Source organism: Tenrec ecaudatus, chromosome 4 (assembly GCF_050624435.1).
Source record: "Tenrec ecaudatus isolate mTenEca1 chromosome 4, mTenEca1.hap1, whole genome shotgun sequence".
Lineage (NCBI taxonomy): Eukaryota > Metazoa > Chordata > Mammalia > Afrosoricida > Tenrecidae > Tenrec > Tenrec ecaudatus.
The window spans coordinates 72451201-72478345 of NC_134533.1; the positions used below are offsets into that span (position 1 = coordinate 72451201).

The following is a 27145-nucleotide window of genomic DNA, read 5'->3' on the forward strand; positions in this document are numbered from 1 at the left end:
TCGGGGTCACCCAAGGTGAGCTCAGCCCTCTCTCTGCAGAGGACCTGCCACCCAGAGCTGCTAGAAAACCCTCTCCGGCTCCCAAGCAGCCTCCCTGCCTGATGTCTGCAGAGCCACACAGCTCAAACTCGGCCTGGCCCCACTTCCTCCACCTGCTGCGCTGGCTGCAGCCAAGAGCAGCACTTCCTGACTTGGAGGTCTGTGCCTGGCCAGCCTGGAGCCCAACCAGGGAGGGGCTGAGGCTGAGGCTTCCTAGGCTAAGAAGGGCTTTCTGCTGAGGGCTCTTACCGGACTCCAGGCCCAGATCTTAATTCCACCCTCAGGAGCAGCCCATCTGAGGCGCTTGGGCTTGTTGCCCGCCCCCCCCCCCTCTAAGGATGGATGTTAGCCACACCCCTCAGCTTGGAGTCAAGCAGAGGGACTCAGGGATTCTGATGTGATCTCCCCACTCCCTCCCCCATTTCACGATGGAGGACTGGTTTGAATGACTGGTTACTGCAAGCCTGTGGTCTCCTGGATGGTGGGTCCAATAGCAGCTTTGGTGTCCAGGTGGGGGCTGGGGGGGTGGGGGAGGTGTTGTCACAAACGAGGAAATGAAAGCTGATCTTGGATTCAGAAGAGGCGGGAAGAGGCACAGTGGGAGGAGACGCAGGGACTGACTGCACCACAGACAAGGGAGGGGTACAGCCAGGTGCCCTGAGGCTGAGCCTGAGGGTGGGAGGCCTGCTCTCTGGCCTGGGGTAGGTCCCTTCCTGTTTTGCTTTAGGCGGCCCGGTGCCACTTCCTCCCAGTCAGGCCTCAGCCTGGAGGGGATGTGGCCATGGTCTGGCCTGGTGACCCCACAAATCAGAGCTCTGTCTTTGACTATGACAAGCTGAAAAGGTGGGCAGACCCCATTTTCCGGACCTCCCCATGGAGAGAGCCTAACCCTTGACCTCTGCTGCCCTTCTCCTGTTAGGCAGCCAGACTATAGACCAGGTTATCTACCTGGCATGCTCCAAATTTCAGGTTCTGAGCCAGGAATGGGCCGTACAGCTAGGGAGGCCCCAATCTGGGCCAGGTGGGTTTAATTCAGTCAATGGGGTCAACCAGTCCCGTCAACCACGCCTCCTAGTGGAGGGCCTGAAAAAGAAGGGGGGAGGCGCTTTTTTTTTTCTCTTGAGGTGCTCTTTGGAAGTCTGTGAGATGGTGGGCCAGGCGATGGCTGGCCAGGAGGAGGCCATCTCCTCTGGCCTCATATCTCCACGTGCGTGCGGTGTGAAGTGCCCTGAGGGCGCCTGTGTAAAACCTGAGACTTCCATCCTTTATAAAACTCATTCGGATCACAAGCCAGGCTTCGGAGCGAATTATCTCTCATGTGACGCCAAGGACCCAGGTATTTCCACCCGAGAAACCTCACAGTCCCTTGACCTCTGCTGCCCTGCCCTGCCTTGGAACCTGGCAGATTCAGAGGCTGGCTTCTGTGTTCAGACACGCAGGAAGGAGGCGCAAAGCCCTATTCGGGGCAGCAAAGCCTTTAGCCAAGCAGCCCATGAGAACTGGGCTCCTTCAGATTAGAAACCAGCTCTGCTGCCTGATAGCGGGCGCTGGAGACAGAGCGGATTCGGTATCTGAGCACTGAAGGCGGCTTTATCTCGGCAGAGCCCCGCCTGGCAGCCTGGCGAGGCCCATGGCTCAGATGACCAGGTACGGGTGCCAGCTCCCAGGCCCCAGGATGGCCAGACTCACCTCTCACCCTCGTCACCCGTCATCTGCCTGCCTGTCTGGATCTGCCAGGTTGCCCAGAACCTCTGCTCACCTTGGGGGGGACCCCAACCTGTGGGGCTCCCCTCCCAGGGCTGACCTTGAGGCGCAGCCGAGCCCCAGCCCCTAAATGCTTCTCAGGCACGGGCAGGCCAGGGGAGCGAGTATCTACCTCACCCACCTGGCCAGGTAGGTTCAGGGCCTGCCGTGGGCCCTGGAACCCACAAGGGGCACTGACTTAAATGCCCCCCCCAGCCCCTCCCCGCAGCTGGGACTCCCTGGTCCCTGTGGCCTGGCCCTGGGTGGCTCACCGGCGTGGTGTCATCGTGTGAGCGCTGGTAGCGTTTCCAGCGGCAGCCATAGATGCCCGTGAGGCAGGACAGGCACAGCTGTGGCTCGTAGTACTGCAGCGGCTGGTGTCTCACCATGCTCGTGCCCACAGCCCTGGCACCCCGTCCTCATGCGCCCATGGAGGTCCAGTGGGTCCTGTGGGAAGAAACAGGCTGTGAGGCATGGGAGGGGTGGGTTGTCAGCTGCATACACATCGACACTACTCCACAGAAGCTCCCTGTCCCCCTACCCTGGAGTCAAAATGCCTCTCTGGAGGGCCCTCCCTTCCCCAAACTGTCCCCTGCCCACATGCTCCTGCATCCATCCACCACCACCCCACTCCGCCTGAACAACTGGCCCATCACACGCTTGGCTTGCTGCTGTTGGATCTGCCTCGCATGCCCTTTCCACAGCTCCTCCTTCCCCGTCTCGTCTGCTCACAAGGCCTTTTCCCAACCCCTTCGCACTCCCAAAGCCACACTGTTTCATTTTCTCAACCACATCCTAAAATACCATGACCTGCTTCTTGTCTGCCTACCCATAGCTAGAGCAGACTGTGCCGAGAGCCTGGGCGCATGCAGCCATGGCTGTTCTAGCTCATCACCACAGACGCCTGCAGAGACAGAGTAGTCCCCATGTGCTGAAACCCCAATTGACAGCAGAGCAAACGGAGGCTCAGGAAGAGAAAGGGGTCCTTCCTGGCCCATGGTCACACAGCTGGGTGTGTGGTCACTCTGGGAATCAGCTCTGGTGCACCCATGTGTCTGCTCACTTGGGCACCGGGAGCACCCAGCTGAGGGGCCCTGTGGGCAGCTGGCAGAGCGGTGGAAGCTCCTGGAGGGCAGGGCTGCTGTTGCCAGGACCAGGCTGCTCCTCCCGATACCTGAACACCCTCGAGGGGAGACCAGCCTGCTGCAACAAGTGCTGGCCAATTGTGGCCAGGTGGTCCCTGGCTTAGGACACCTCACATACCAGCTCTGGTGGGGCAGGGATTAAGCATTCAGCTCTTAAACCAAAGGCGGGCTGTTCAAGCCCACATGGCCACTCTGCAGGACAAAGATCTGGTCATCTGCTTCCCTTAGAGATCACAGTCCAGGAAGCTCTATGGGCCCAGGACCCTCTGGCTCCCAACTCCATGACCCCCACTGCTGTGAAGCGGTCATCCTCAAGAAATGCACCTGGTTTTACAGGGCAGAACCTGGGGCTCAGAGCAGAGGCATGGCTGGCTCAAAGGAACATAGCCACACAGTCTGCCAGACACAACTCGGCGGAGGCGATGGGACCCTGACAGACCACCAGGTGCTGGCTGTGCGTTACCCTAACAAGGATCCTCTATAGTAGCAGTTCTCAACCTGTGGGTCACGACCCCTTTGTGGGTCGAACGACCCTTTCACAGGGGTCGCCCAACTCATCACAGTAGCAAAATGACAGTGATGAAGTAGCAACAAAAATAATATTATGGTTGGGGGGGGTCACCACTACAGGAGAAACTGTATTAGAGTCAGGGCATTAGGAAGGTTGAGAACCACTGACCTAGAGGATGACAGACTTAAAACCACGACGTCATCATGGCCACAGAATCCACCCCTGGAAAGTATGCAATCCAGTCATTTTCAACCTATTCCAAAGGCAGGCAGCTTCCCGTCATCCCAAGGAGAAACCACTAGCAGTCACTTCCCATTGCTCCTGGCAGCCACGAGCCTACGTCCTGTGGCTTGCTGGGGACTCCCCGAGGCTGGAGGCTTCACGTGGACGGGATTGCAGAATGTGTGGTCACCCAGGGTGTGGCTTGTCTCACAGCCGTGTGTCTGCAATGTCCATCTGTGGCAGGTCAGGGCACCTACTCTGTTCGTTTCTGACGGCTGAAGGCTATTCCGTCGAATAGGTGGAGAGGCCACAACTGGTTTCTTCAGCCATTAGGCTGTGTCCATCCTGGGGGTAATTCTGCGGCCACAGACATCTGTGCGCAAGCTTTTGTGTGGATGTGTTTCCATGTCTCTCGGGTCTCTACCTAGGCATGGGCTTGCTGAGAGACATGGCAGGATTCCGCATTTAACTCACGAGGGGCTCTCCACCTGTTTGCAAAGTGGCTGCGCCATTTCACTTTCATCCCGGGGGAGAAGCAGGAAGCCGTGGGAGGCTGGCAAGCTTCTCTGTATGGCTTCCAGCAGAGACTAGATGTTGCATTTTCCAGTGATCGGGAAACAGAAACCCCAAGGAAGAGGGCTATTTTTCAGACTGTGAAAATTATTTATGAAATCCAAATGTTCATAAATAAGGCTTCATTAGAATGCAGCCAGGCGTGTGCTGGCTTACATATGTCACAAATGGGGATGCTCCTGGCTGCTATCGGCACTGTAGCGGCAGACAGAGCGGAGTAGTCCCAGAGACCAGTACTCTAAGTGCGGTGTGGGCTGGAGGGAGCCAGGAGGGTCACTTGGCAGGTGGGGAGGACTGAGGCACACTTCCTGGAGGCAGCCCTGACTGAGGCCTGTGACCGGAGCCCCTGATATGCTACTTTCCAAAGACCCCGGGTCTGTAGTAGAGAGCCCAACTGGACAATTCCCCACTCGTGGGCTCACCCAGGGTCTCTGCTCACAGCACCCACCTCCCCGTCTTCCATCAAATGCCAACCAGGAATGCAGCCTCCAGCATCAGGGGAGAGATGCTGGGAACATCGACTGCCTGAGCCTCCTAAGGGCTGGGAACCGGGCTAATGCTGGCCCTGGAGGCTCCTGGGAGGATCGGGTGGAAAGTTGCAGCTGCACCAGGTCTCAGAGCCGAGCCCGGGGTCGAAGGGACCCTCATGGTCAGAGGGAGACCTTGAGTGCATGTAAGGGGCGCTCTTGGCTGTATTTGGTCTCATGGAAGGGTTGGGAAGCTTCATGTGCACGCACGCCTACTCCCATGTTCACAGACTTTCAGGAGGGTATAAGGCAAGAGCCCAACGCCAGGAGGCCAGGTCTCACCGGGAGTACCCGCCCCCCAGATGGGGGCCTCGCCTGTTAGGCTGGCTGCCCCAGATGCCCCCCTACATTCTGGGAAGGTAGGGGCCAGTTCATTCATAGAAAGAAGCTGGACTCATTGAGCATTGGCCACTGCTATGGATGGCGCTCTGCCCTGCAGGCAAGTGTGCGTCCACTCTGACCCCTCTGCCTGAGGCTGTCGGCGGGGCTGAGAACAGGCCGTGCGCGTTATACTCATGAGCCAGGGCTCCTGTAGGGGGTGCGACCCAAGCCCCTCTCTTCGGAGACAGAAAAGAGATGGAACACTCGGAAGAGAGACGCCAAGCTCAGGAGGTACCAGGACCTTCCACTGGAACAGACACAGAGAGAAAGCCTTTCCCTAGAGCCGGCACCCAGACTTCCGGTGCCCTCGGCTGTGAAAAAAAACCAAACAAATCAAAAAACCATTTCTGTTTGCTAAAGACACTCAGTGGTGGAATTTCTATTACGGCAGCTGTCAGGGTCACCAAGACAGTCAGCCTAACCGTGTGGCTAGAGTCACCTAGGGCCTTTCCTAAGCCCCCATTTCTGAACGTGCACAATGGGACAACCGCCCTTGGCTTGCCCTGCGCAGGAAGCCAGATTGTGTGCATGTGTATGTGTGTGTGTGTGTGGGGGTAGTATCAGGGGAATGGTACCACCATGACCAAGGGACTGTGGGTGGACTGCTGCAAACGGCAGAGTCTACACCCTCCTTCCCAGGATTCCTCTGGCCCTGGGACCCTGCCTCCACCCCAAGACCAAGCACGACATGTCCAGGTGGAAGTTCCACTTCAAATAGCAAAAGAGGGAAGAAGTGTGTGTCCCGGGGACTCGGTGGATCCTAGCTCCTGGCAGAGGCTCCTTTGTCAAGTAGCTTATCGGAGAAGCACACTAGAGGGCATCTTTGGGAGTGGTCCCCGGGGGCAGCCACAGCCACGCGCCAGGAGTCAGCGGTGGCTCCTAGGTGTCTCCCGACCCTGTGGGACAGCACCACCACACTGACCTCCTCCACTCCCTCAAAGCCATTGCTCAGTGTCCCCTTGGCCCCTGGCCCTGTCCAGACCCCCTGCCCCCCTTGGATAGGGAGTCCTTCCTGGCTCCTGGTCGAAGCTCCAACCTATGGCAAGAGTGGACTTTTGAAGAGGCCAATGGACAGGATCTGGCCCTCCCTCTGGCCTCCCCTCTCCAGTACTCGCTGCCTCTTCAGCTAATTAAAGTCACCTCATCCTCCGAGTGTCTGAGTGGTCAGCCACCATGCCTGCTACGGATGATGTCACTAGACACTCATGGCTGGGGATGTGGAGCCAAATCTGTCAATCAAGTTGCAGCCTGACGACAACCTCCTTGATGTCATAAACCTTTTGTAGATGAGGGAGAGACCAAGAAGAGTGTGATCTCTACCTGGCCCTTCTGCCAGCGCTGGATCCTTCGCCTGGTCCTCAGACCTGCTGATTCAGGTGCCTTCAGCAGACTGCAGACGGTGGATCCATCTGGCCGACTGCTGACCTCTGCCTCCACCAGCCTGTGCCCTGTTGCTCTGCTTCACATCCTGGCCCAACTCCTCCAGTTCCCATGGCTTCCTGTTCATCAGCTTCCACGCGCCAGCTTGATGCACACTGAACTGGACTTCACTGTTCCTGCATCTGTGGAAGCCAGGTCTTGTCCCCAGTCTCCTTTGACACATCGCGCATGCGCACAAACACACACAGCTGGTTCTGTTTCTCTGCAGAACCCAATGTAACCCAGCTGCTGCTACCCCACCAGCTTGCTGCTCTCCGGGAGAAAGATGTGGCAGTCCGCCTCCCCAGCAGTCAGCTTCCATCCTGTGGGGTTGGTCTCCTGGAGGGCCAGTGAGAGTTGACCATGGGGGAGTTCTGGTGGTGACAGGGTGGAGTGCTTGGCTGGAACTGGTCCCCCAGGTCACACTGCACTGGAGGAGAAGATGACAACTTAGACACCCCCCCCCCCACACACACACAGGGCAGTTCTCCTCTGTCCCACGGGGCTGCTATGAGCTCACAACCCACTGCAAGCTGCCAGACAATACCCCTCCTGTCTCAGTGCAGATGGCCCCCCTCCAGGAAGCCTCCTGGAGTGCATGTACATGGGGCTGTGTGGGCACTGCCCGTCTCCCCAAAGGGCCTGGGACAGAGCCCTGTGACCAGTGCAGGGCAGGTTTCCTGGTGGGGTGGAGGGCACCCTTCAGAGGCCAGAAGTCCTACTAAGGTGCTGCCCAGACAATGGGCAGAAGGGTAAGCTCCAGACCAGACTCTCCCCACCCCCAGCCCTCCCCCTCCTGCTTCCTACCAGGGCTAATGGCTTTACTGAAGATCAATGACTTCTCCAACTGACACCCCACCCCCGCTGCTGATAACAGCTACATTCCTGAGAAAAGCCCTGCCCTAGGTCCTGCTAGCCCTGGGACAGGAGACAGCCCTCACTTCTGAGCCTGCTGTTCCCAGGCCCCTCCCCAGCCCAAAGTCCGGCTTTGTCAGAATTCCTGGCTCCTGCCCGGAACTCCCACAGCTGGTTGTTCGCACAGGAAATGGAGGCTTCACCTGGGGTAGAAGGAGTGTCTGCTGCAGGGGTCAGGGGGTGGGGGGCACCCACAACTGGGGTGCTCTGTTCCGGATGGTTCTCCTCCCTCCCAGGATCTGGCACCAGGCTGCCCTCAGACCACACTGCTCTGGCCCCTGGCCCACTCTCCCTCCTCCAGGTGTCAGGTTGCCTGGTCCCCATCGAGGGACTTGCTGGGTGACCCCAGACAGCTCGACAGCTCTCCCTGAGCCTGAGTTTGCCCATCTCAGAATTCGGAACTGGGCAGGGTGACACCTAGCAGTGCCCAGGTCTGCAGCAGCGAGGAATGAGGTCCTGACAACACACAACAGACAGTATGTTCACCACGGTTACTGGTTGCCTTCCAGGCCGGTCTCCCCAGGTGTCTCAGCATGAGCTGGAACTGCCCCCTGGGGCTAGCAGCCCAGTGGTGAACCATTGAGGTCACCGCAGATGCCGCCTACAGTATGGGTGTGTGCTAAGACACATGCCCAAGAGGCAGATCCAGATCTATGTAGGCAGACAATTTCAGCCTGCCTCCACCTGGGGGAGGTTGGCGAGGGGTGGTGGTGGTGGTGGTGGCTGCTACTGGCAAGGTTTCCCTCTGGGGGCAGCAACCATGCCTGAAGGTGGGCCACATAGAGGGTTAGACAGGTAAGGTGCACATACTAACCCACACAAGTTTGCACTTTCGATGGCTAAGCTGTCTGGTAGGCAAATCCTACCTCAACCAGGCTATCAGGAGAACAGACCGTGCCCAGGTCTGGAGGTCCATTGAAGAGGGAGTGTGGGAGCGCTGTGGCCCCCGAGTGGCCACCCCCAGAGTGCATCCGGACTGTTGGCAGCCCCAGGCCTAGACCTCCAGCCATGGGGTATCCTGCACCCCACTGCTGCCAACCCCCCTTCTTCGGGAGGCTGCAAGCACTCAGTAAACACGCAGTCAGCAAAGGGGGATGGGGGTAGGCGTGGGTACAGTGTGCTCTGTTTGATGGGCTCCCACGCTGGGCACGACTCATGTATCTGCTCCTGACATTAGCCTTCCGAAGCATAGATCAATAGCTTTATGGTAAAGACAAAGACAAGAAGGGAACGGATCCTCCAAGTTCACCTCCGAGGAGGAGTCCGGATTCAGACCCATCCAGGGAGGGCCCAGCCTCAGGAGGGCCTGCCTGCTGGTGTGCACCACACCTCCCCAACCCCACCCCCCCTGCCCCCCACCCCCGCCAGTCTGTGTGGCCCCAGCATCTGCATTACTGCAAGCAGCACCTCACAGGGCCAAGGTCAATATTTCACTTGGCACCAAAGGAGTGAGGCCAGGAACCTTGGGGAGGAACAGGAAAAACCCCTGGCAGGTGCCAGGGACGGGGAGACCGAGCCCTGCCTTTGCCTCCTCAGCAGCGGCCAGGGCCTGGGTACAGGCAGGACCCCTGGTTTGGAGGTGGTGGTTACAGGAGAGCACTGCTTTTTCCTTGGCTGATGTCAATATTTCCCCATCTGGCAGGGCTGATCACCAGATCATCTCTACAGGCCTCTGCAGCCCTCAGCTTCTCTAGCCCTTTAGCCCTGTCCAGGCTGCCCAGGTAGGATGGAAGGATGAACCCCACAGGCATCCCTGGTCTTGCCGCCGGGACCCACCATGGGCTCCCTGCTGTGGGACCTTGTGGACAAGTCTCTGGCCTTCTCTTTCAGGGACTAGTTTTGGCTTGGGCGTAAGATGACCCATACACAACCCACTGTGAGGGTTCAGTGCTCCACATGGGCAGCCCCAGGTACACTGGTATGTTGGTCTCCTTCCAGGACCCTGCTCATAACAGAAATGAGACTCCCAAAAGGTCTGCAAACAGGGGTAGACTCCTGGTCACCCTGGAACCCAGCCCGGGGCTCTGCCCCTACCCAGAGACCCTTACAAGACAGGGACCAAAGTAGCCTTGAAGACACACAAGCCCTGAAATCCTCAAACACCATCCATGTAAAACCCAGGGCCACAATAACCTCCCATGATGCTCAGGGAAGACATGGTACTTGGCCAAGGCCCCCTGGCAGCCCCACCTCTCAGGACTTCCTACCTCCTGCTCCCCAGCCAGGTGTGTCTGGGAAACTACCTGGGAGCCCCTCTGCCTAACCTCACTGTGTTCAGAGTCCAAACCTTCCTTCAGCATCGAGGCCTGGCAAACTCCTACCCGCTGTTCAGGGTTCTGGGGAGATGGTCTCTCGTCCAGGAAGCCCTCCCTGAGTCAGGGTCCCTCTGGACCCCTCAGACCCGTGCTTCCAGGACCCCAGCACAAATCCCTACTGGAGGCTTCCTAGAGAAGGTAGGATCCAAGCAGAATTCAGAAATGAGAGACGATCTGTTCTCCCGGCAAAGGGCATTGTGGGTAGGGGGCAGCAGACCCAAACCCTGGGTCTCAGGGAGAAGGCGTGAGCAGAATGTCTCCCAGAGTGGAGGCAGCTCCAGCCAACAAGCTAAGTCCCCTCTTGGGGGTCCAACGGGTGGTGGGTTGAACAGTCAATCTCCTGATCCTGGGGTCTGGGGAAGGTGGGCGGGCATCTCCCAACCAGATGGGCCTCTTCCCAGAGTAAAACTCCGGAACCCAAACCGCACATGCAAATCTCGGGGCTAGTGCTGGAGAAGGGGAGACAGGAGCTGATTCTGGGATGTCCTACTCTCTGAGACTTGCGGGAAAACCTGGAGACGTGGGGGTCAAGCAGCATCAGCACCCCACCCCAACTACACCACAAGGCCCTCTGACCCCAGCCTCCTACAGTCACTTAGGGAAGTTTCTCCATCAGGGACATCCTTAGCCACCGGCCAGGAAGCTGATTCGGACTCACAGAGACACTGTAAGACAGAGCAGAGCTGCCCCTGTGGGTTTCCGACCCTGTAAATCTTCAAAGAAGCAGATAGCCTCATCCTGCTTCTTCAGAGTGGTTGGTAAGTTTGAACTGCTGACCTTATGGTTAGTGGTCACTACACCACCAGGGCCCATATAAGCAGGTGTAAAACAAGAACAAATGACCTCACTGCTGTCACATCAAAGCTGATGCATGGCGACTCTGGAAGATAAAGCAGAAATGCCCCTGTAGCTTTCCAAGGTTGTCACTCTTTATGGGAGCAGAAAGCCCATCTTCCTCCTGCTCAGAGGGCATTGGTTGCTAACCCCAAAGTGGGTGGTTCAAGCTCACAGCTCAGCTGCCACTGCGGGAGACAGGCCCGGTGGTCTGCTCTCAAGGTTCATCTCTCCTCTGCCCCAGGGGTCCCTGAGTCAGCACCTACTCCAGGACACCATCACCACCATCAGCAGAGCAGGAGGCAAGTCTTCGGAAGGAAGAGGAGGTAGGAGGGAGGTCCCCAAGATGATAAGACCAGGTGGGCTAGGATCCCCCAGCTTGCAGCATACCTGGGCATTCACTGGGGGCAAAGCCACACAGAAGCAGAGGCTGACACTCAGCAGGAACCCTCAAAGAATCAAGCATCCTCTCTCCCGGGGGATGCTAGGCCTCCTGTTTACCCAACACTTCTGTCCCAAGAGTCCCCTGACTGCTCTTCCTCCCGGGAGGACACACTCCCTGCTTCTCCCAGGGAAAGGGCATCTTCTTCCTCAGGGGGAGCTCATCCAGGTCATGGCCACGTGCCTGGCAGAGTATGGGGTCATGAGTGGCCCCAGAGCCTCCCATTCGACCTTCCTTTCCAGAAGGTGACCTAATTGTAGCCATGGCAGCTACACCCCTGGGCGCCTCACCGTCTACACGGTGCCTCCACACATCGCCTCTTATGGAGCCATCAGTCCTAGACCTCCATTCTGCAGGTGAGGAGGTTGGGGCTGGCAGAGGACAGGCCTTGCCCAGCACCTGGCCGAGAACCAGATGTCCTCACTGCCCATTCTTGGCTCTGTCTGCTGGGCTCGTCTCAAGGGGCAGACCTGCATACCTTGGACACCGTGGGAGCCACAGGATGCCCAGGAGCCAGGCACAGGCCCTGGCCAGGTTGTGGGGCGGGGTTCCTATGGACACAGAGAGAACCTCTTTCCCAGGTCAGGGCCACCCAATGGGCTCTGCAGTCACCCAATGGGCAGAGCTCAACATCTCAAAGCTCAATGTCTCAGGCTGCAAACTCCCCAGTCAGCACAGCCTTAGCACCCTCTCACACGGGGCATAGACCTGGTGCCCTCCCATCCAGCCCATCTTCCCGCTCAGAGCCTGCTGTTCTGCATAGGCTTGCATGCTCCCCATGAAGGCGCGCTCCCTCTTTAAGCCCAAGACTCTTGAAGCAGCCTGGACCGGAGGAACTACACACCCTCTGCCACTCCCTGATGGTCCCAGGGCGGAAGGCAAGGAAGGGCACCCTCATCCTCACCCTCAGTTGGCACAACATGCCCCTCCCAGGATCCCAGTGATTCAGTCACCAAGGACCAGGGTAGCTTTTTCCAAGCCTCTCCCTATGTACCCCGAAGGGACCCGCCCACAGGGAAGGAGGAGGAGGAAGTCTGGCAGAGACTTGTGCTGAGCAACTTGTCTCGGCCCATTTTTCACTCCCCGAGGGAATGGGGAGAAGTGATTTGGTTTATTTATGTAAAGTAGCGGAGTTCTTATACAAACAGGCTTCCCCAGCAAGCCCTGGGGATAGGAAGAGGTGCAAGCCCGGCCTTTTAAGGTGTCTTCTTTCTTCCTGCCCTCACACCTGCCTCTGGCACAGCAGGCCCCACACCCCAGCACACCTCCCTACTCAGCAAAATCCCCTTCCCTGCCAGAAAAGTCTCTCCCCTGCCCCACCCCACCCACCCACCCAAACCCCGTGCATCTGTCCTCTGTCACGAGCACACCCGCTGAGCTCGCCTCCCCCCTTCGTGCTCCTGTCCCCTGGAAGAGCTCTCGGCTGTGATCACAGGCCTCTGTACCCCGTCATTACCCGCCCCCATGGCTGCCCCACACCCCTGGGCAGTGAGCAGCCCAGATGGAGATGTCTGGTCCACCAGCCCAGCTTTACTGGAGACCCACAGCCCCTTGGCCCTGCACTGGGTGCTGGGGGCAAGAGATGCCTCAGACGCTGTCCCTACTCGGGGCATCCCTGTGCAGGGGTGGAGGAGGGGGAGGCGTCGGCAGACACAGTCCCGGGAAGCACAGTTGTCCTCGGACACACATGGAAGTGCCTTGGTCGGGATGGACTTGCCAGGGGCGGGTTTGGTTTGGCATGAAGATCAAACCTACTGGATGGCCCCTGGCTTCGCTACTACCTGTGTTTTTGGTGGTGGTGGTTTGTTTTTTTCTTCTTTAAGCTGGTTGAATGCCAGAAGGAAGGGAGAAGGAGTCATCAGAGCCGCTTAACCCACCTGATAACAGTTACTTCTGAGCCTGGCTCAATGTTGCCACTGAAGTGGGATACTGGCTCCCCCACCCCCAACTTGCAGGGGACAAAACCCAAAGTCTCCCGTAGCCTTTCCTCGAACCTCTGATGTTAGTGCAGAACACTGATTTCACCACAACCGGTTGCAGTCTCATTTCTCTGTGGGGCTGTGTAGGAAAGGCTGCTTCTGGGAGCCTGGTGCCCGAACCTGCTTCCTCTCCTCCAGATGTCTCCGTTCCCATAGGGACCACCGAAGACTGCCCGGTGAGAATGCAGAGTTGGAGAATGGTGCCCCAAGAGCCGGATGGCCCAGCAACCTGCAAGGTTGTATCCTGCCAATTCCATGACCCAAGGGCCTCCCATTCCACCCTTCGTCATGCATTCCTTTAGCCGGACTGTCCTTTTTCTCAGCTTCTCTCTTACACGACGAACCCCCATCTTGGAAATCAAGACACCTCAGTCTAACACTCACAGATCATAGCGGCGAAGAGCGGCTGTGAGGCGGAGAGCCAGCCTGCAGGGGCGGGAGACCTGCTCTGCCTCCCTGACCGCCCGCCCTCCGTGGTTCCTCTGTGCAGTGGGAGCATGAGCTCACACAGGCAGGGTAACCCGCAGGCTGTGCCAAGCAGAGCTTTGGGGGGTGGGGGGATTGCCCTCAGGGCGAGGCTACCCTCTGAAGAACTCTGGTGGCTTGGTGGGCTCTGCAAGGCCAGCAAGGTCAGCCTTTGGATGCCTCCAGCCCCGGAGGGCAGTAGGATCGCTCTCTGCAGGCTGTCTCCAGCTCCAGGCCCCTCCTTCCCTCCCTCCATACCTCTTCACTTCAGTCTTTACCTGGAAGTTGGTGCCTGTGCTGTGAGCTGGACTCCCAGGGGGGTGGCGTCACTTCACCAGGAGGGCTGAAGGGATAAGGGGACAAGCCTGGTCAGGTCGGTCATCTGTTCACCCTGCCTTCCATGCCCCCACCAAGCCCTATGTGAGCCATGCACTACTGCCTGTGCTGGGTATGGAGCCCAGGGGTCAAACCCAGTCCCTGCCCTGGGGAAGCCCCTAAGCTGGTGGCTGAGCCAAGTAAACACGTGTGGTCCAATACTGGCCATGAAACCCCACACACGCAGTCCCACATCCACGCAAGACACCCAACAAACCCACCCCAACCTCTAGACCCAGTTCATCCTCCTCTCTGAACCACTCTTGCTCCCCTGGTCCCAGGTCCAGTAGCATTGGGGTTAAGCTGGGGGCTACCTCTGGCTCCTGGGGGGCAGAGGCTCTCTTTGGAGGTGGATGCCAAGCCAGCTGTTCTTCTGAAGAGACCGCTGGGGAGGGCCGGCGGGCTGGGGGCGGGATCTGGGGCACCACAATTATGTGCTGAGTTCTGACTCATGCACCGCCTCCTCCATCACCAGCTCAGGCAGCCCCTGCCCTGGAACTGGGAGGAGGGATGGCAGTGACAGGCCACAGTACCGGCAGACCCAGGGGCTCCAGGTCAGCACCACAGGCGGCAGAAGATGCTGTCCCAATTACCTACATGGCGGACACTCAGGCTGTGGGGCCAGGGCTCTGTCCACCCTCTCAAAAGCAAATATTAAATGAAGTTATCTTTAAAGGAGCAGTCTGCTTCTGTCAAGATTTATGGACTTGGAAACCCCATGGAGCAATTCTCCTCTGTCCTATCGGGTCACGATGAGGCAGAACCCCCAATAGTGGGTTTCAGCGGGTTGGGGAGGCCTTAGGGAATGGAGCCTATGTGAAGTGGACTGGGCTTCTTCTTGGGGGGATCCAAAGGCTCTAAAATCCACTGTGGGGCTGGCTACAGGAATCCACGAATTTACTGAAGACCCAGATAAACCTTATGCTGCATGAACGACATCTCCATACATAAATCTGCTTTTGTTTTTTAAAGGTAGCAGCTCTTCAGGGTGAACACACCAGCAAGGAAGCAAAGCCAGAACTCAAACCAGGGTCCCTCAATGTGACCCTTAGGTGTCAGAGCAGCCCGCTCTCCCCCGCTAGACAGATGTGGACGCCCGGGGACAAGGGCACCAAGTTGGTATCTGAAACCTAAGTTGACTACTGGCCAGGCCCAGTTCTCCTGCCTCCCCACTGTCCCCCTGCAAGTCAGGAAATGCCACCCAGTGTCCCGGAGGCCCTGGGGCCTCAGACGCCCCCTTGAGCCAGCTACCCTGGAATCCAGATGCGGGGACACTTGAGCATGGAAGTCACCCCCCCCCACACCCCCCTCAGATTCTCTTGTTCTCTGCAGGTTGAGTGGGCCAGAGTCGGGCAGGAGCCTTTCCTTTCCCATCTCTGACCACCAGTCCCAAGGAACCCTGGTAGCTCAGTGGGCTGTTCACCAGAAGGCTAACACAAGCCTCGGGCTGCTAACCACAAGGTCAGCAGTTCAAACCCACCAGCCACTCAGTGGGAGAACGCCGGGGCTCTCTGCACCAGTCTACATTCACAGTCTCAGAAACGCTCCGGAGCCATTCTGCTCCATCCAAAAAGGTTCACCAAGAGTCAGAATCAGCTGTCTTGGGTTATCTCAGCTGGGGTGGCAGGTAGAGGGTGACATGGCCCAGCCTGTCTGCACCCACCCCCACCTTGGCTTTCTAGCAGGGGCCAAGGGGGAGCCTGTGAGTCACGTAGAGGAAGTGGGGGGGGGCAGGGCAAACAGGAAGTGGCTCTTCAACAGAAACCCCCTGCAGGAGATGTCTAGGGCCCAGGGCAAGGGACTGGCTGGTCACAGGGGATGAAGGGCGGGAGCCCCCTGGGAGAGAGCACACCTGTGTCGATTTCACTCGGAACTCCCATCCACCACAGCTGCCCGCGCTGTATGAAAGCAGCCTGTGATGGTGGGTGGCCAGGGCCCCTTCCTAAGCCTCAGCACCGTCATCTGTAGATTCAGGGGCAGGGTGATAGGACTGCAGTGGACCTTGACCTGAAGACTGGAGAACTCGAACATAGGTGCTAGGGTTTAGTTTGTCACTTTCTTCTTTGAATAATTAATTTCGTCGAGGCGCTGTTGAACACATACCCCCACTCAATCGCGTTTACGTGCGCCAGTGCGCCATGTCCTGACAAGGATTACGTTCTTCCAGCAGTGCAGGAATTCGCTGTCTCCTGCCCCCAATCATTCCTCCACAGGTAGTGGACTCACTGCGGCTAAGCTTCCTGTCTGCCCGTTGGTCAACTGCATCTCGTGGAGACAGACCTTGAAGTGCACACAATGCTCAAAGCACACAGTCTTCACTCATCAAGTTGGACTAAGGAGGCCTGGTGTTGCATGCTGGGTGGCTAACCACAGGGTCAACAGTTCAAAACCACTAACCACTCCAAGGGAGAGAGATGAAGCTTTCTACTCCCTTAAAGAGTTACCGTCTGGGAACCCCCCGGGGAGTTCTACCTTGCCCTATAGGGTCACTGTGTGTCACAATCAACTCGATGTCAGGGAGCCTGCTGGTTTTGAGTGGCACTGGGACTCACAGCCAATGAGTCAACTCTGGTTTGACACCACAGCCACTCCAAGGGAGAAAGATGAGGCTTTCTACCCCTGTACAGATTCACAGTCCCACAACCCCCCAGGGGCAGTTCCAGTTTGTCCCATAGGGCCACTGGGAGTCAGGATCAATGCGATGGCCGGAGTGAGTGGCACTGGGGGGGGAAGCACTGGACTAACCACAAGGTCGGTGCTTCAAACCCACCAGATGCTCTGACAGAGAAAGAAGAGGCTGCCTGCTCCCATAAACATGCAAGTCTCAGAAGCCCCAAAGAGCAGTCCGATGCTGTCCAACAGGGGCCCCCAGGAGTCGGAATCAAGCATAGGGCAGTGGGCTTTCTGTTTGATTTAAATAAGTCATTGGGGAACATCTTGGATGCAGGGTTAAGGCTTTAAAGCTACCTCAAGGCTGACTTCTCCCCTCCCCCCAGAAGAATTTGTTTCAATGGACGACATTGATTCTGCAGCTCCTTGAGAGGGACATATCTGATCAGAGCACACGGGAGCAGATGAAGGGGCAGGAGGAGAGAGTGGAGCACAGCCTGGCCCACCAGGCCGTGATGATGATGTTCCTGAGTAGAGAAGCCAGTTCACAGAGAGGACAACATGGCTTGCCCCACTATGAGACATGATGCCCCTCAGTGACCAATGGTGCTACAGGGGACACCACTGGAGACACAGTGTGGGAATTGCGCCCGACCTGATCCCACCACACCAAGGCAAAGCACTGGGTGCGTGCAGCAGAACAGCAAGGGAATGGAGTGGCAAGGTCCCCAGGGAATGCTGAAAGTGGACTTTGGGGCCAGGGCGTGGTGCCCCAACAGACTGGACTGGAATACACTCCTAAAGGCCAACAAACGGTCCTTGAACTAACTACAAGCTTTTCTTTCTTGATGTGTTTGTTTTGTTCTTTGTCAGTGGTTTGTTGTTGTTATTTTGTTGTATACTGTTGCTTTGTTTTCCTCTGTCTTTCTTTTGTGCATGTTATTATCTCCACAGGTCTGTCTAAATAAGATAGACTGGATGAACTATCTGGAGGAAAAACAACGGGACTGAAAATTCTGGGGGGACTTGGGATAGGGGGAGGTGGGGGGTAAGGAAGTGGTGTTAACAAACCCAGGGACAAGGGAACAACATGGGATCCAAATTGGTGGTGAGGTGTGAGTGGCAGTCCTGGTAGGGAAAGATCAAGGGTAAGGTAACGTAAAGAAGAGGTGTAGCTGTAACCCAGGTGGGGACGGAGCATGATAGTGGAGCAGGAGGAAGGTCAAGGGAAATAAAGAAAAGAGCTAGGAGGCAAAGGGCATTTAGAGAGGTCTAGACAAAGACATGTACATATGCAAATATATATATGAGGATGGGGAAATAGATCTGTGTGCCTATATTTATAGGTTTAGTATTAAGGTGGCGGAAGGACCTTGGGCCTCTACTCAAACACTCCCTCAATGCATGAATACTTTCTTCTATTAAATTGGCATTCTATGATGCTCACCCTCCTGACACAACTGCTGAAGCCAAAGTGGGTGAACAAGCAAATATGGTGAAGAAAGCTGATGGTGCCCGGCTATCAAAAGAGATAGTGTCTCGGGTCTTAAAGGCTTGAAGAAAAACAAGCAGTCATCTAGCTCAGAAGCAACAAAGCCCACATGGAAGAACACACCAGTTTGTGTGATCACATAGTTCTGAATGGATAGGTTATCGGGCATCAATGAACAAAAAAATCATATCATTGGGTGCACACCTCCATGATACAATCACTGAGGACAAACGGATGCATAAGTAAATGTGGTGAAGAAAGCTGATGCCCGGCTATCAAAAGCGATAGTGTCTGGGGTCTTAAAGGCTTGAAGGTGAACAAGCAGCCATCTAGCTCAGAAGCAACAAAGCCCACATGGAAGAAGCACACCAGCCTGTGCGATCATGAGCTGTCGAAGGGATCAGGTATAAGGCATCATCAAAAACAAAAAATCTTACCATAGTGAATGAAGGGGGAAGTACAGAGTGGAGACCTAAAACCCATTTGTCGGCCACTGGAGATCCCCTCATAGAGGGGTCTAGAGGAGGAGATGAGTCAGTTAGGGTGCAATGTAGTACCGATGAAGAATACAGCTTTCCTCCAGTTCCTAAATGCTTCCTTCCCCTCCCCCTCCCCACTATCATGATCTGAATTCTACCTTGCAAGTCTGGATAGAGCAGAGGATGTACACTGGTGCAGATAGGAGCTGGAGGCACAGGGAATCCAGGGTGGATGATACCTTCAGGACCAGGGGTGTGAGGGGCAATACTGGGAGGGTAGAGGGTGAGTGGGTTGGAAACGGGGAACCTATTACAAGGATCTACATGTGACCTCCTCCCTGGGGGATGGACAACAGAAACGGGGTGAAGGGAGACTCCGGATAGGACAAGATATGACAAAATAACAATTTATAAATTATCAAGGGCTCATGAGGGAGCAGGGAGCGGGGAGGGAGGGGAAAAAAAGAGGACTTGATGCAAAGGGCTTAAGTGGAGAGCAAATGCTTTGAAAATGATTAGGGAAAAGAATGTACAGATGTGCTTTATACAATTGATGTATGTATATGTATGGATTGTGATAAGAGTTGTATGAGTCCCTAATAAAATGTTAAAAAAAGAGCTCTAAGAGCCCCCAATAAAATGATTTATAAATTAAAAACGAAAAAAAAAAACAACTGTGTATACTAAAAAAAAAAGCTACCTCAAGGCTGATTTCCCCCCGTCAAAGAAGAGTGAGGATAATCAAAGACAAAAGGAAACAATTTGTCCAGAGGATGAGCAGGCCACGTGAACCCAAACCTCTGAGACCCTCAGAGAGGAGCTACATGGTGCCTGGCTACCACTGCACACCATTCTAAAAGCGGTCCTAGTAGAAAGCCCTGTGCAGTGGGAGAAACGTGGCCGATGCAATTCAGAACCGTGGGAAACAGCAGCTGTACCAGCCTGCAGGTTGCTGCCACCAGAAGCCATCAAGTTCATTCCGAACCCAAGAGAGCCCGTGCACCACAGGCCCGCATCATCCTCAGAACCACTGTGTCAGTCCATCTCCTTAAAAGGCTTCCCCTTTTCCACCACCCTTCTACCTTACCAGGCACAATGCCCTTCTCCAGGGACGGGTCTCTCCTGACATGTCCAAAGTACGCGAGACAAAGACTTCATCCTCACTTCTACGGAGCACTCTGGGGTCTGATAGAACTGGTAGAACCCCAATATGATGGCCAGGAGATCGCCACACCTGGAACTGAACCTACCCCAGGGACCCAAACTTCAGCCAAAAAAACAAACATCAGGAGCGGCACACCTGAGGCCAGTGACCCACAGGAGAGCCACAGGCAGTGTGCAGCCTGGGACACAGCTCAGAAGGCAGGGGGACAGGACAGGCGGACACATGGGAATGGGAAGCACAGGGCGGACGCGGGAAGGGCACTGTAATAATCCACCATTCCGCCCAGCATGTGCATGGACTGCTGGATGAAAAGCCAGTCTGCTCCGTCCACTGTCACTCAGATCACCATTTAAAAACCCTCCATCTCTAAAATTAAAATGAGCAAACGAACAAAATTACCTCCGGGCAGTAGCTCTGGGGGTCACCCGGCGCCCATGGCTTTAGAAAGTCTGGAGTCCATGATGATTTGAAATCGTGCCCCACCAACTTCAGGCTTTAATCAATGCACAGAAGCACGTGTGAGTGAATGAGCGATGTTAGATACCTGGTATACATGCCAGCACAAGATCCCCCGCCCCCTGCGTGCCTTTTGCTAACTCCAGGAGAGAGAGCCCCTTGCTGAGGAAAGGACTCACTCTCTGGACGAGCCTTAGACACAGGGGAAAGGCGCGGCCATCCTGAGCCGCACACAGTAGACACACATCAGTGAATGTACGGATACCAGTCACATGTGGCCCATCATCCTAAACACCCTCTCCCAAGCTGGCCCCTGAAAAAACCTTCTCTGAGCTTGAAGAACCAGAGGCACACACCTGACAGCCATAGAGAACCATCAAGAAGACAAGCACAGAACAAATCCAGCCTGTCCGGTGAGGGAGCTCTGGTTTCGGGGGCCACTGCGGAGTGGGGAGCCGGACAGTTTTGGGGTGAGGGTGAGGGGCAGGAGGGAGGAAAGGAGGGGAATGAATGGCAAAAATAAAAAGTTGAAGGGAGAAGTCAATTTGTCAAATGCTTTCTGAGAGCAATACGCAATGCTTTCTTGCATAACAACGTATCAATTTCCCAGAAATCTGAGTATCTTTCTGTTGTTTCTTTCCTTCATGTTCCAGGCCGGGTCCTAAAAATATTCACAAATGAGTGTGACGCTCACTGTAATTACAGGTGGTGGCTGAGGTACACCTTGTACCATGTAACAATTCCTACCACTCATATTCCTGTCACAGGAAGCCTGGTACGCATGCTTTCCACCGGCAACTAGAGGGGCATGGGATGTCCCCAATGGTGGAGTGTCTCAGGTGAAAGTGAGATTTCATTTCTGCTTAAATAGCGTTCTAAAATGTGATATTCCCTAGTTATGGAGTGTATGATTTTCATTTGAAGGGTTACTTCCAGGAGATAAAACTTTCTACGAAGAGAGAGGGAACTTTACTTTGCTTACCCTTCCTCTAAACTGCATTTCGGATGAAAGCATATTCAGACTCAATACACTTCAGATAAAGGCACCCTTTCATTTCAACCCCGCAGGCTGTTACTGTCAACAGGACACAGTGATGTGAAAATCCCAATGACACCAAAGCCAAACCCATGGCTGTTGGGTCAAATTCTGATCCACAGCAACCGTATCTAAGAGATGAAAATCTTGATGACAAAGATATAATTAGTATTCCTGCTAAAACAAAGGCGCCTACAGAATATGTAATAATACGTGTGTGATAGGTCTTATTACTCATCGAAACATCACCAGGCTGTCAACAAAATATGCTGACACGTGAAATAATGAACAAATCCTGTCCTCGTTGGCAATTTCCCATCAGGCATATAAGACCCTTACTTTAGGATGGCATTTCTTGGTTTGCTTTGTAACCTTCAGATATCCGACCAAGATGTTAGGTGCTGTCGAGTGGACTCTGGGGTAAGAGACGTGTCCCCTACGGCTGTCTTGCCAGGATCTTTCTATAAGCCCATTTGCCAAGTTTCTCTCCCTGGGAAGCCAAGGGGTGGGCTTGAACTGGCCGCCATTAGGTTAGCAGCTGAGCGTTTTTCCATGGTGCCACCAGGCGTCTTTGACCTTGACCAGGGCCTCTATGTGTATGTTAGGGATAGGCCTGTGTGTGTCTCACACACAGCTGCACTGTGAGGGCACAGGACGGGCTCCCAGTGCCTGCCCACTGGCATAGCTAGCAAGTGGCAGTCAGGACTCCACGCTCTCTGTCTGGCTCCCCAGTCTGCCCAGCTGTAAATCTAGTCGCTAATGAGGATAGACAGGACTCCGCCCAGGGTCTAGCGGTACAGACAGAAATACCAGGGGTGCCCGGGAACAAAGGGGGCAGGAGCCTGGGGATTAGGAGTCGGGGAGCACTTTCTTAGAGGATCAAAGCCGCCTCCCAGTCTAGCACAGGGCTGGACCCACCACAGGCAGCAACAGCAAATACCATGCGTAAGCAGGCTCCTTTCCCTCTATCCAGCACCCCAGCCCAGCCACACCCTGCCTGCCTCCCCGGCAGGTGGACAGCAGGGGCTCTAGAGGTCCCAGCCCCTTGCTTCTTCTCCTGAGGCCACCCTCCTATGCACACCGTCACCCCCTGGGCCTGTGGATTCACTTCCAGGGCAGGGCAGGGCAGAGGCCTGGAAGTGAACTGGATGCTATGTCTGGTGAAAGCCCCCAGGCCTATATGTGCACATAAGCCCTTACCAAGAGCTGCTCCATCAACAATGGTTGTCCAGTGAGCTAAACAGTGCGGACCACGCACTCCGGTGCCTGGCCGAGATCATCCTGCTCATTGGGGAGCTACTGCAAGTCCTGGATCCAAGGGAGAGGTGATGAATGGCAGGGTGTCCACTTAACCAGCCAAGGGACTGGGGGTAGGTCCTGACCACCTCACCTCCACCTTTTTTGCTGTGTGATCACGGGCAAGTCACTTCACCTCTCTGGGCATCCACTGTGTTGGACAGGAGTTAATATCATGTGGAAACCATCTGATGTCTGACGGGCTTCTCTACAGCTGAAGGAGCCCTGGCGGTGCTGGAGGTTAGGCATTGGGCTGCTCACCTCAGGTCAGAGGTTTGAACCCACCAGATGACCCTTGGGAGAGAGATGTGGCTATTTACAGTCTCAGAAACCCTATACGGGGTCACTATGCATAGGAGTCGATGCGATGGCAGTGTGCCTGTGTGTATGTGTGCGTGTGTGTGTGTGTGTGTGTGTGTCGGGGGGGGGTTAATCCACAATTTTGATTGGAAGCATGAGTGCCAAGGAGGGGAGGTAACTGGTACCTCGCCAAGATGACGGCAGAGGACTGAGTCTGTACTGGAACGCAGGTCGTGTTCTTTGGGGGTTATGTGACCAGAGAGCCAGTGCAGCCAAGTCCAGAGAGCTGAGTGGGGAAGCCAGACTGTGACAGTCCAGGTGACATCACAGGGGCAGGTTCCCACAGGACCAATCTAGCTGACATCATCTGTTACAGAGCGCTGACATCATCAGACTCCTACAATTTGTCCAGCGCTGCCTGGAAACACATGTGTATTTGTTCTTCCCTGGGACATGCTGACTGGCCGAGGACCTGGTCACCCAAGGGCATTCCATGGAGAAAGCCCTGCGCACACACAGTGAGTGAGCTGCAGAAAAAACCAAAAGAGGAAGAAGAAAAAGCAGCCGACTCAGGTGCCCGATGGACCACAAGGCCTCGATCTCCCCGTTGGCCACTCACTGCCTCTGTGGCCCTGGCCCCTGCCTTGGTTGGCACAGCTGGCAGAAGATAAAGCAATTGCCCATTATTACCCAGCAAACACCCTCTGGGCTGGGCAAGCAGAGAGGACAGAAGTAGACACCGCTGGGAGGGGTTACAACAGGGCACCAGGGGAAACCCCGAGGGCTGGGGCAGGCCCTGGCTGGGTCGAAGAGGTGGCTGGAAGTGACGTCTTCTGGGGACACACAGGGCTAGGCCAGGTGGGCCTTGGTGGTGGAAGGGGGCTGTGCAGGGAGCTCAGATGGTCTCTGCATCTGGAAGCTGAGAGAATCCAGCACCTGGGTCTGGGGGATCAGCAAGGGCTCGGGGTACTCTCAGGTCCCTCTGCCCGTGCTGACCATGCAGCCCCGGGCACCCCTTTGCCCCAGTCCCTTTCCAAGCCAGGAGCACAGCATCACTTCCTGAGAGCTCCCTCCGGCCAGGTCTGAGGAGTCTTTCCCACGAGAGGTCCATGCACTGACCCTCAGGGGCAGCCAGGCAGTGTTATAGCCGAGCGCCCTCCGCCCTCCCACCTCCCCCTGCCCCGTTGCTGTTTCTGATCATACAGGGCTGTATTCCCTAGGAACTGCCAGCACAGGGGTTGTTCCGGGAGGGGCCACCTGCAGGCAGCCAGAGGCCCCGCCCCAAAGACTGAGGTGGCAGGGTCCAGGTGGAAGGTCTGCACCATCCTTGCTTTGTGGGACCTGCACTGTCCTCAGCGCAGCTCAAGGGGCGGACCAAGTTCTCCTGCACTGGCCTGGGCTGGAAAGGACACTCTTGCTGCCCATCCTTGTCCCTCTGCGCCTACCTTTCCCCGTGCGTTTCTGGCTGGCCTGGGTCCTATTGCTGCTTTTTAAAACCGCCCTTATCCATCGTGTCGCATGGCTCCATGCCCCAGACCCTGAGGTGGGCATCAGTCATCGTCCCACTTCAGAGACAGAGACACGGAGGCTGACAGCACTGCCAACAATCCCCTATGAGCAAGCAGCCCAACAAGACCCGCCAGATGCCCGGGCTTGCAGACAGACCCTGGCACGGACCGCTCTGCCTGCCCCACCCTCCATCCACTGCGGACAGCCTTGGAGTCTGTTTTCGTCTCTGAATGCCCTCTATTCCTGGCCATCTAAGCTAGCTGCTGCCGATGGTTTGTTTATTCATTGTTTTTCGATGGGAAGGAAAGGCTAGGCAGATGGTCCAAAGGAAGAGTAAATCCTCTGATTGCTCTCCTTAGCTCAGACCCTGTTTCCGTCAATCCCTGTGAACCAGGGCGGGTCCGACATTCTGGGAATGCAGGGAAGACTTCAAACCAACTTCATGAAAACAAGTTGTAAAAACACTGGCCGTTACTCAAAAGCTTCCGCTGATGGACTTGGCTCCCCAGAGGCAGGCTGGGAGGGAGCACGCAGCAGGAGAGACTTAGGCTAGACCCAAAGGAAGCACTTCCCAGGGTGTGGCCTGGGTGGAAGGAGGTTGAATGAGATGTCCTGACACTCTCAGGCCTGTGTGTTGGAAGCGTCTACTGGGCCTTCTTAGGCAGCTCTGGAGACATAAAAACCACCTGATGAGGCCGCCACCTCGACGGAGCTTCAGCTGCTGACCTGGAAGCTGGTTTAGGAGCAAGCTCTGGGTTTATGGGGCTTCTGCCTCAGGTCAGGCCAGATGAGGGCTTGGTCCTCCCAGGGTGGCCGCTCCCACTCAGCAGACCAGAAGGTGAAGGCCCTGGAGCAGAGCTTGCATAGGACTGAGGGCCAAAGAGGGCCACCCTACCCTCAGCTCTCCACAAACAGTCCACCAGGAAAAGCCTCCACCTGCAGGCCCCTGCCGCACAGGGCGGCTAGCACGTTTGTACAGGAGCATCTCCCCCTCCCCGTCCCTCATGTCCTCCTGCCTCCTCTTGCTCCTTCCCACCAGCAATTAAACAGGCCCACTGCTCGCTCACCCAGTGAGGCCTGGTGGCGTGGCAGCCTGCTTCTGTGAGGCTGCAGCCTGGAGCCCGTGTGGGGCGGCTCTCTTCTGTCAGTGGGTCATTCTGAGTCGGGCTGACCTGAGGGCAACCTGGCTGGTTTTTACACTGAGTCTCTCCCCGCCCGGCCCCCACCCGCCCCCTCCCACCCCTTGCCAGTTAGCACCCTGTCTTTCCCTCTGTCTCACCCACACTTCTCCAGGAGTCGTCCACGCTCAGGTCTCTGCTGCCTCCCTCTCTCGCCCCGCTGAGCCCTCTGCCCTCGAGTTCTGTGACGACCTTCCCACAGGTTAATCCACTGGGCTCTTCTTAACACTCCGCAGACACTGGGAACCTCGCCCTCTGCCAGGCGTCCAGGGCCCCACTGCACCTGCTGCCTTTCCCCTGCCCCCCTCCTGCCTTCCTCTCCCAGCCCAGGCCTGGTGGGGCCACGGCTCTCTCTTGAGTCCCCCCCCCCTCCTTGGGCGACATCACTAGTCAAATGCCCCCGCATCCTAATGGCGCTCAACTCTGTCTCTACCGGGCCCCAGCTCAAGACCTGTGTGCCAATGGCCTCCTGGACATCCCACAAGAGGCTCACCACCCACAGGGACCACAGGGGAACTTTGTCACCTTCCTGCTACACCTGCTGCTCCAGTCACTCCCCCAACTCAAGGCACCTCCACTCGGCCATCCATAGAGCTGGGGCTACCCCAGCCCCGCCCATCTATCATGGAGCCCCACTCTGTTCTCCACCCCCAACTCTCCACCTCATATCCCCTCAAGCATCCCTCGTGGCTCAGCTCCAACTCCTCCCGAAGGAAGCCTTCCCCGGCTCTCCTGAGCAGCCTCCGGCCTGCCTTTTCCTGTTTTCCTGGGCCCTGTCTGCCCCTCGGTCAGCAGCTGATGCGATTCAGGGTCCCTAGCACCCAGGCAGGCTTGGCCCAGAGGGGCACCCGGAGGGTTTCTTAAGTGAACTCGTGTTTCAGCCGACTCTGCTGTGTGCGCGCTCTGGCTATTCCCTCAGCCTGCAGGCCCCTTGCTCTGCTCCCTCTCAGGGCTCAGCCCCCTCTTAAGGCAAAACCAAAGGAGAAGGGAGACCTCCTGGTGGCAAGCCCTGCCCCCCTCCTCATGCAGATAACATACGCGCCAAACAGAGATACAGCACAGTGCAACTCAAACGTGCATGCTCAGACAAGCACAGGTCAATGTCTACAGACACGCCAACACGTGCTCGTAGCTTATGGGTGTGCACACAGACCCAGAGACAGGCCCTGGACACTGCGTGGCCCATGGCTGGCAGGCCCTCCCTGGCTGGAGAACAGAGGCTCAGGGCAGCCCCTCACTCCATGGAATTGCTCGGTCCTTCCACTTCCTTCCTGGCAGTTTCAGTAACCTCCTCCTCCAGGAAGTCCATGGCAGAAGGCTTCTCATACTGGGACCCAGAGCCATCCTTGGTGAGGAGGGGGGTGTCCCCCAAAGGAGAACCTGCTGGGATCCCCACCCCAGTGCTTCCCATCTGCAACAGCCCAGACAGAGTTCAGCACCTCTAGGATCAAGACACCCCCCCCTTTCCCAGCCCGAGTCCTGCCTTACCTTCAAATCCCAGCTCAAAATGCCCCTCCGAGTAGCCCAGAGCAACTGCCTTTCCCAGAAGCAGCAGTCCCAGCCTCAGGGGGCGGGAACCCAGCACCAGGGACTTAGCTCCTCCTTCGGTGACCCCACCAGGGCAAGTATTTGTTCTCAGGCCCATTTGACAGATGAGCAAACCAAGGCTCAGAGAGGGCAGGTGACGTGCTCGGGGCCCGCTGCTGCCGAGTACTTCTTGTCCTCCTCCCTCAGACTTG

At 56.3% G+C, this 27145-nt stretch overlaps 1 protein-coding gene across 1 annotated transcript in view; it reads right to left on the bottom strand.

The window, feature by feature from the left end:
- The window catches only part of GDPD5 (glycerophosphodiester phosphodiesterase domain containing 5), a 95592-nt gene that overhangs the window by 39472 nt on the left and 28975 nt on the right, over positions 1-27145 (bottom strand). Inside the window, exons 2-3 of the mRNA XM_075546286.1 lie at positions 13789-13853; positions 2055-2229 (exon numbers count right to left, since the gene is read on the bottom strand). Of these exons, the coding sequence (XP_075402401.1) occupies positions 2055-2171 (117 nt within the window). The 5' untranslated portion in view covers positions 2172-2229; positions 13789-13853. The remainder of the gene's footprint in view (positions 1-2054; positions 2230-13788; positions 13854-27145) is intronic.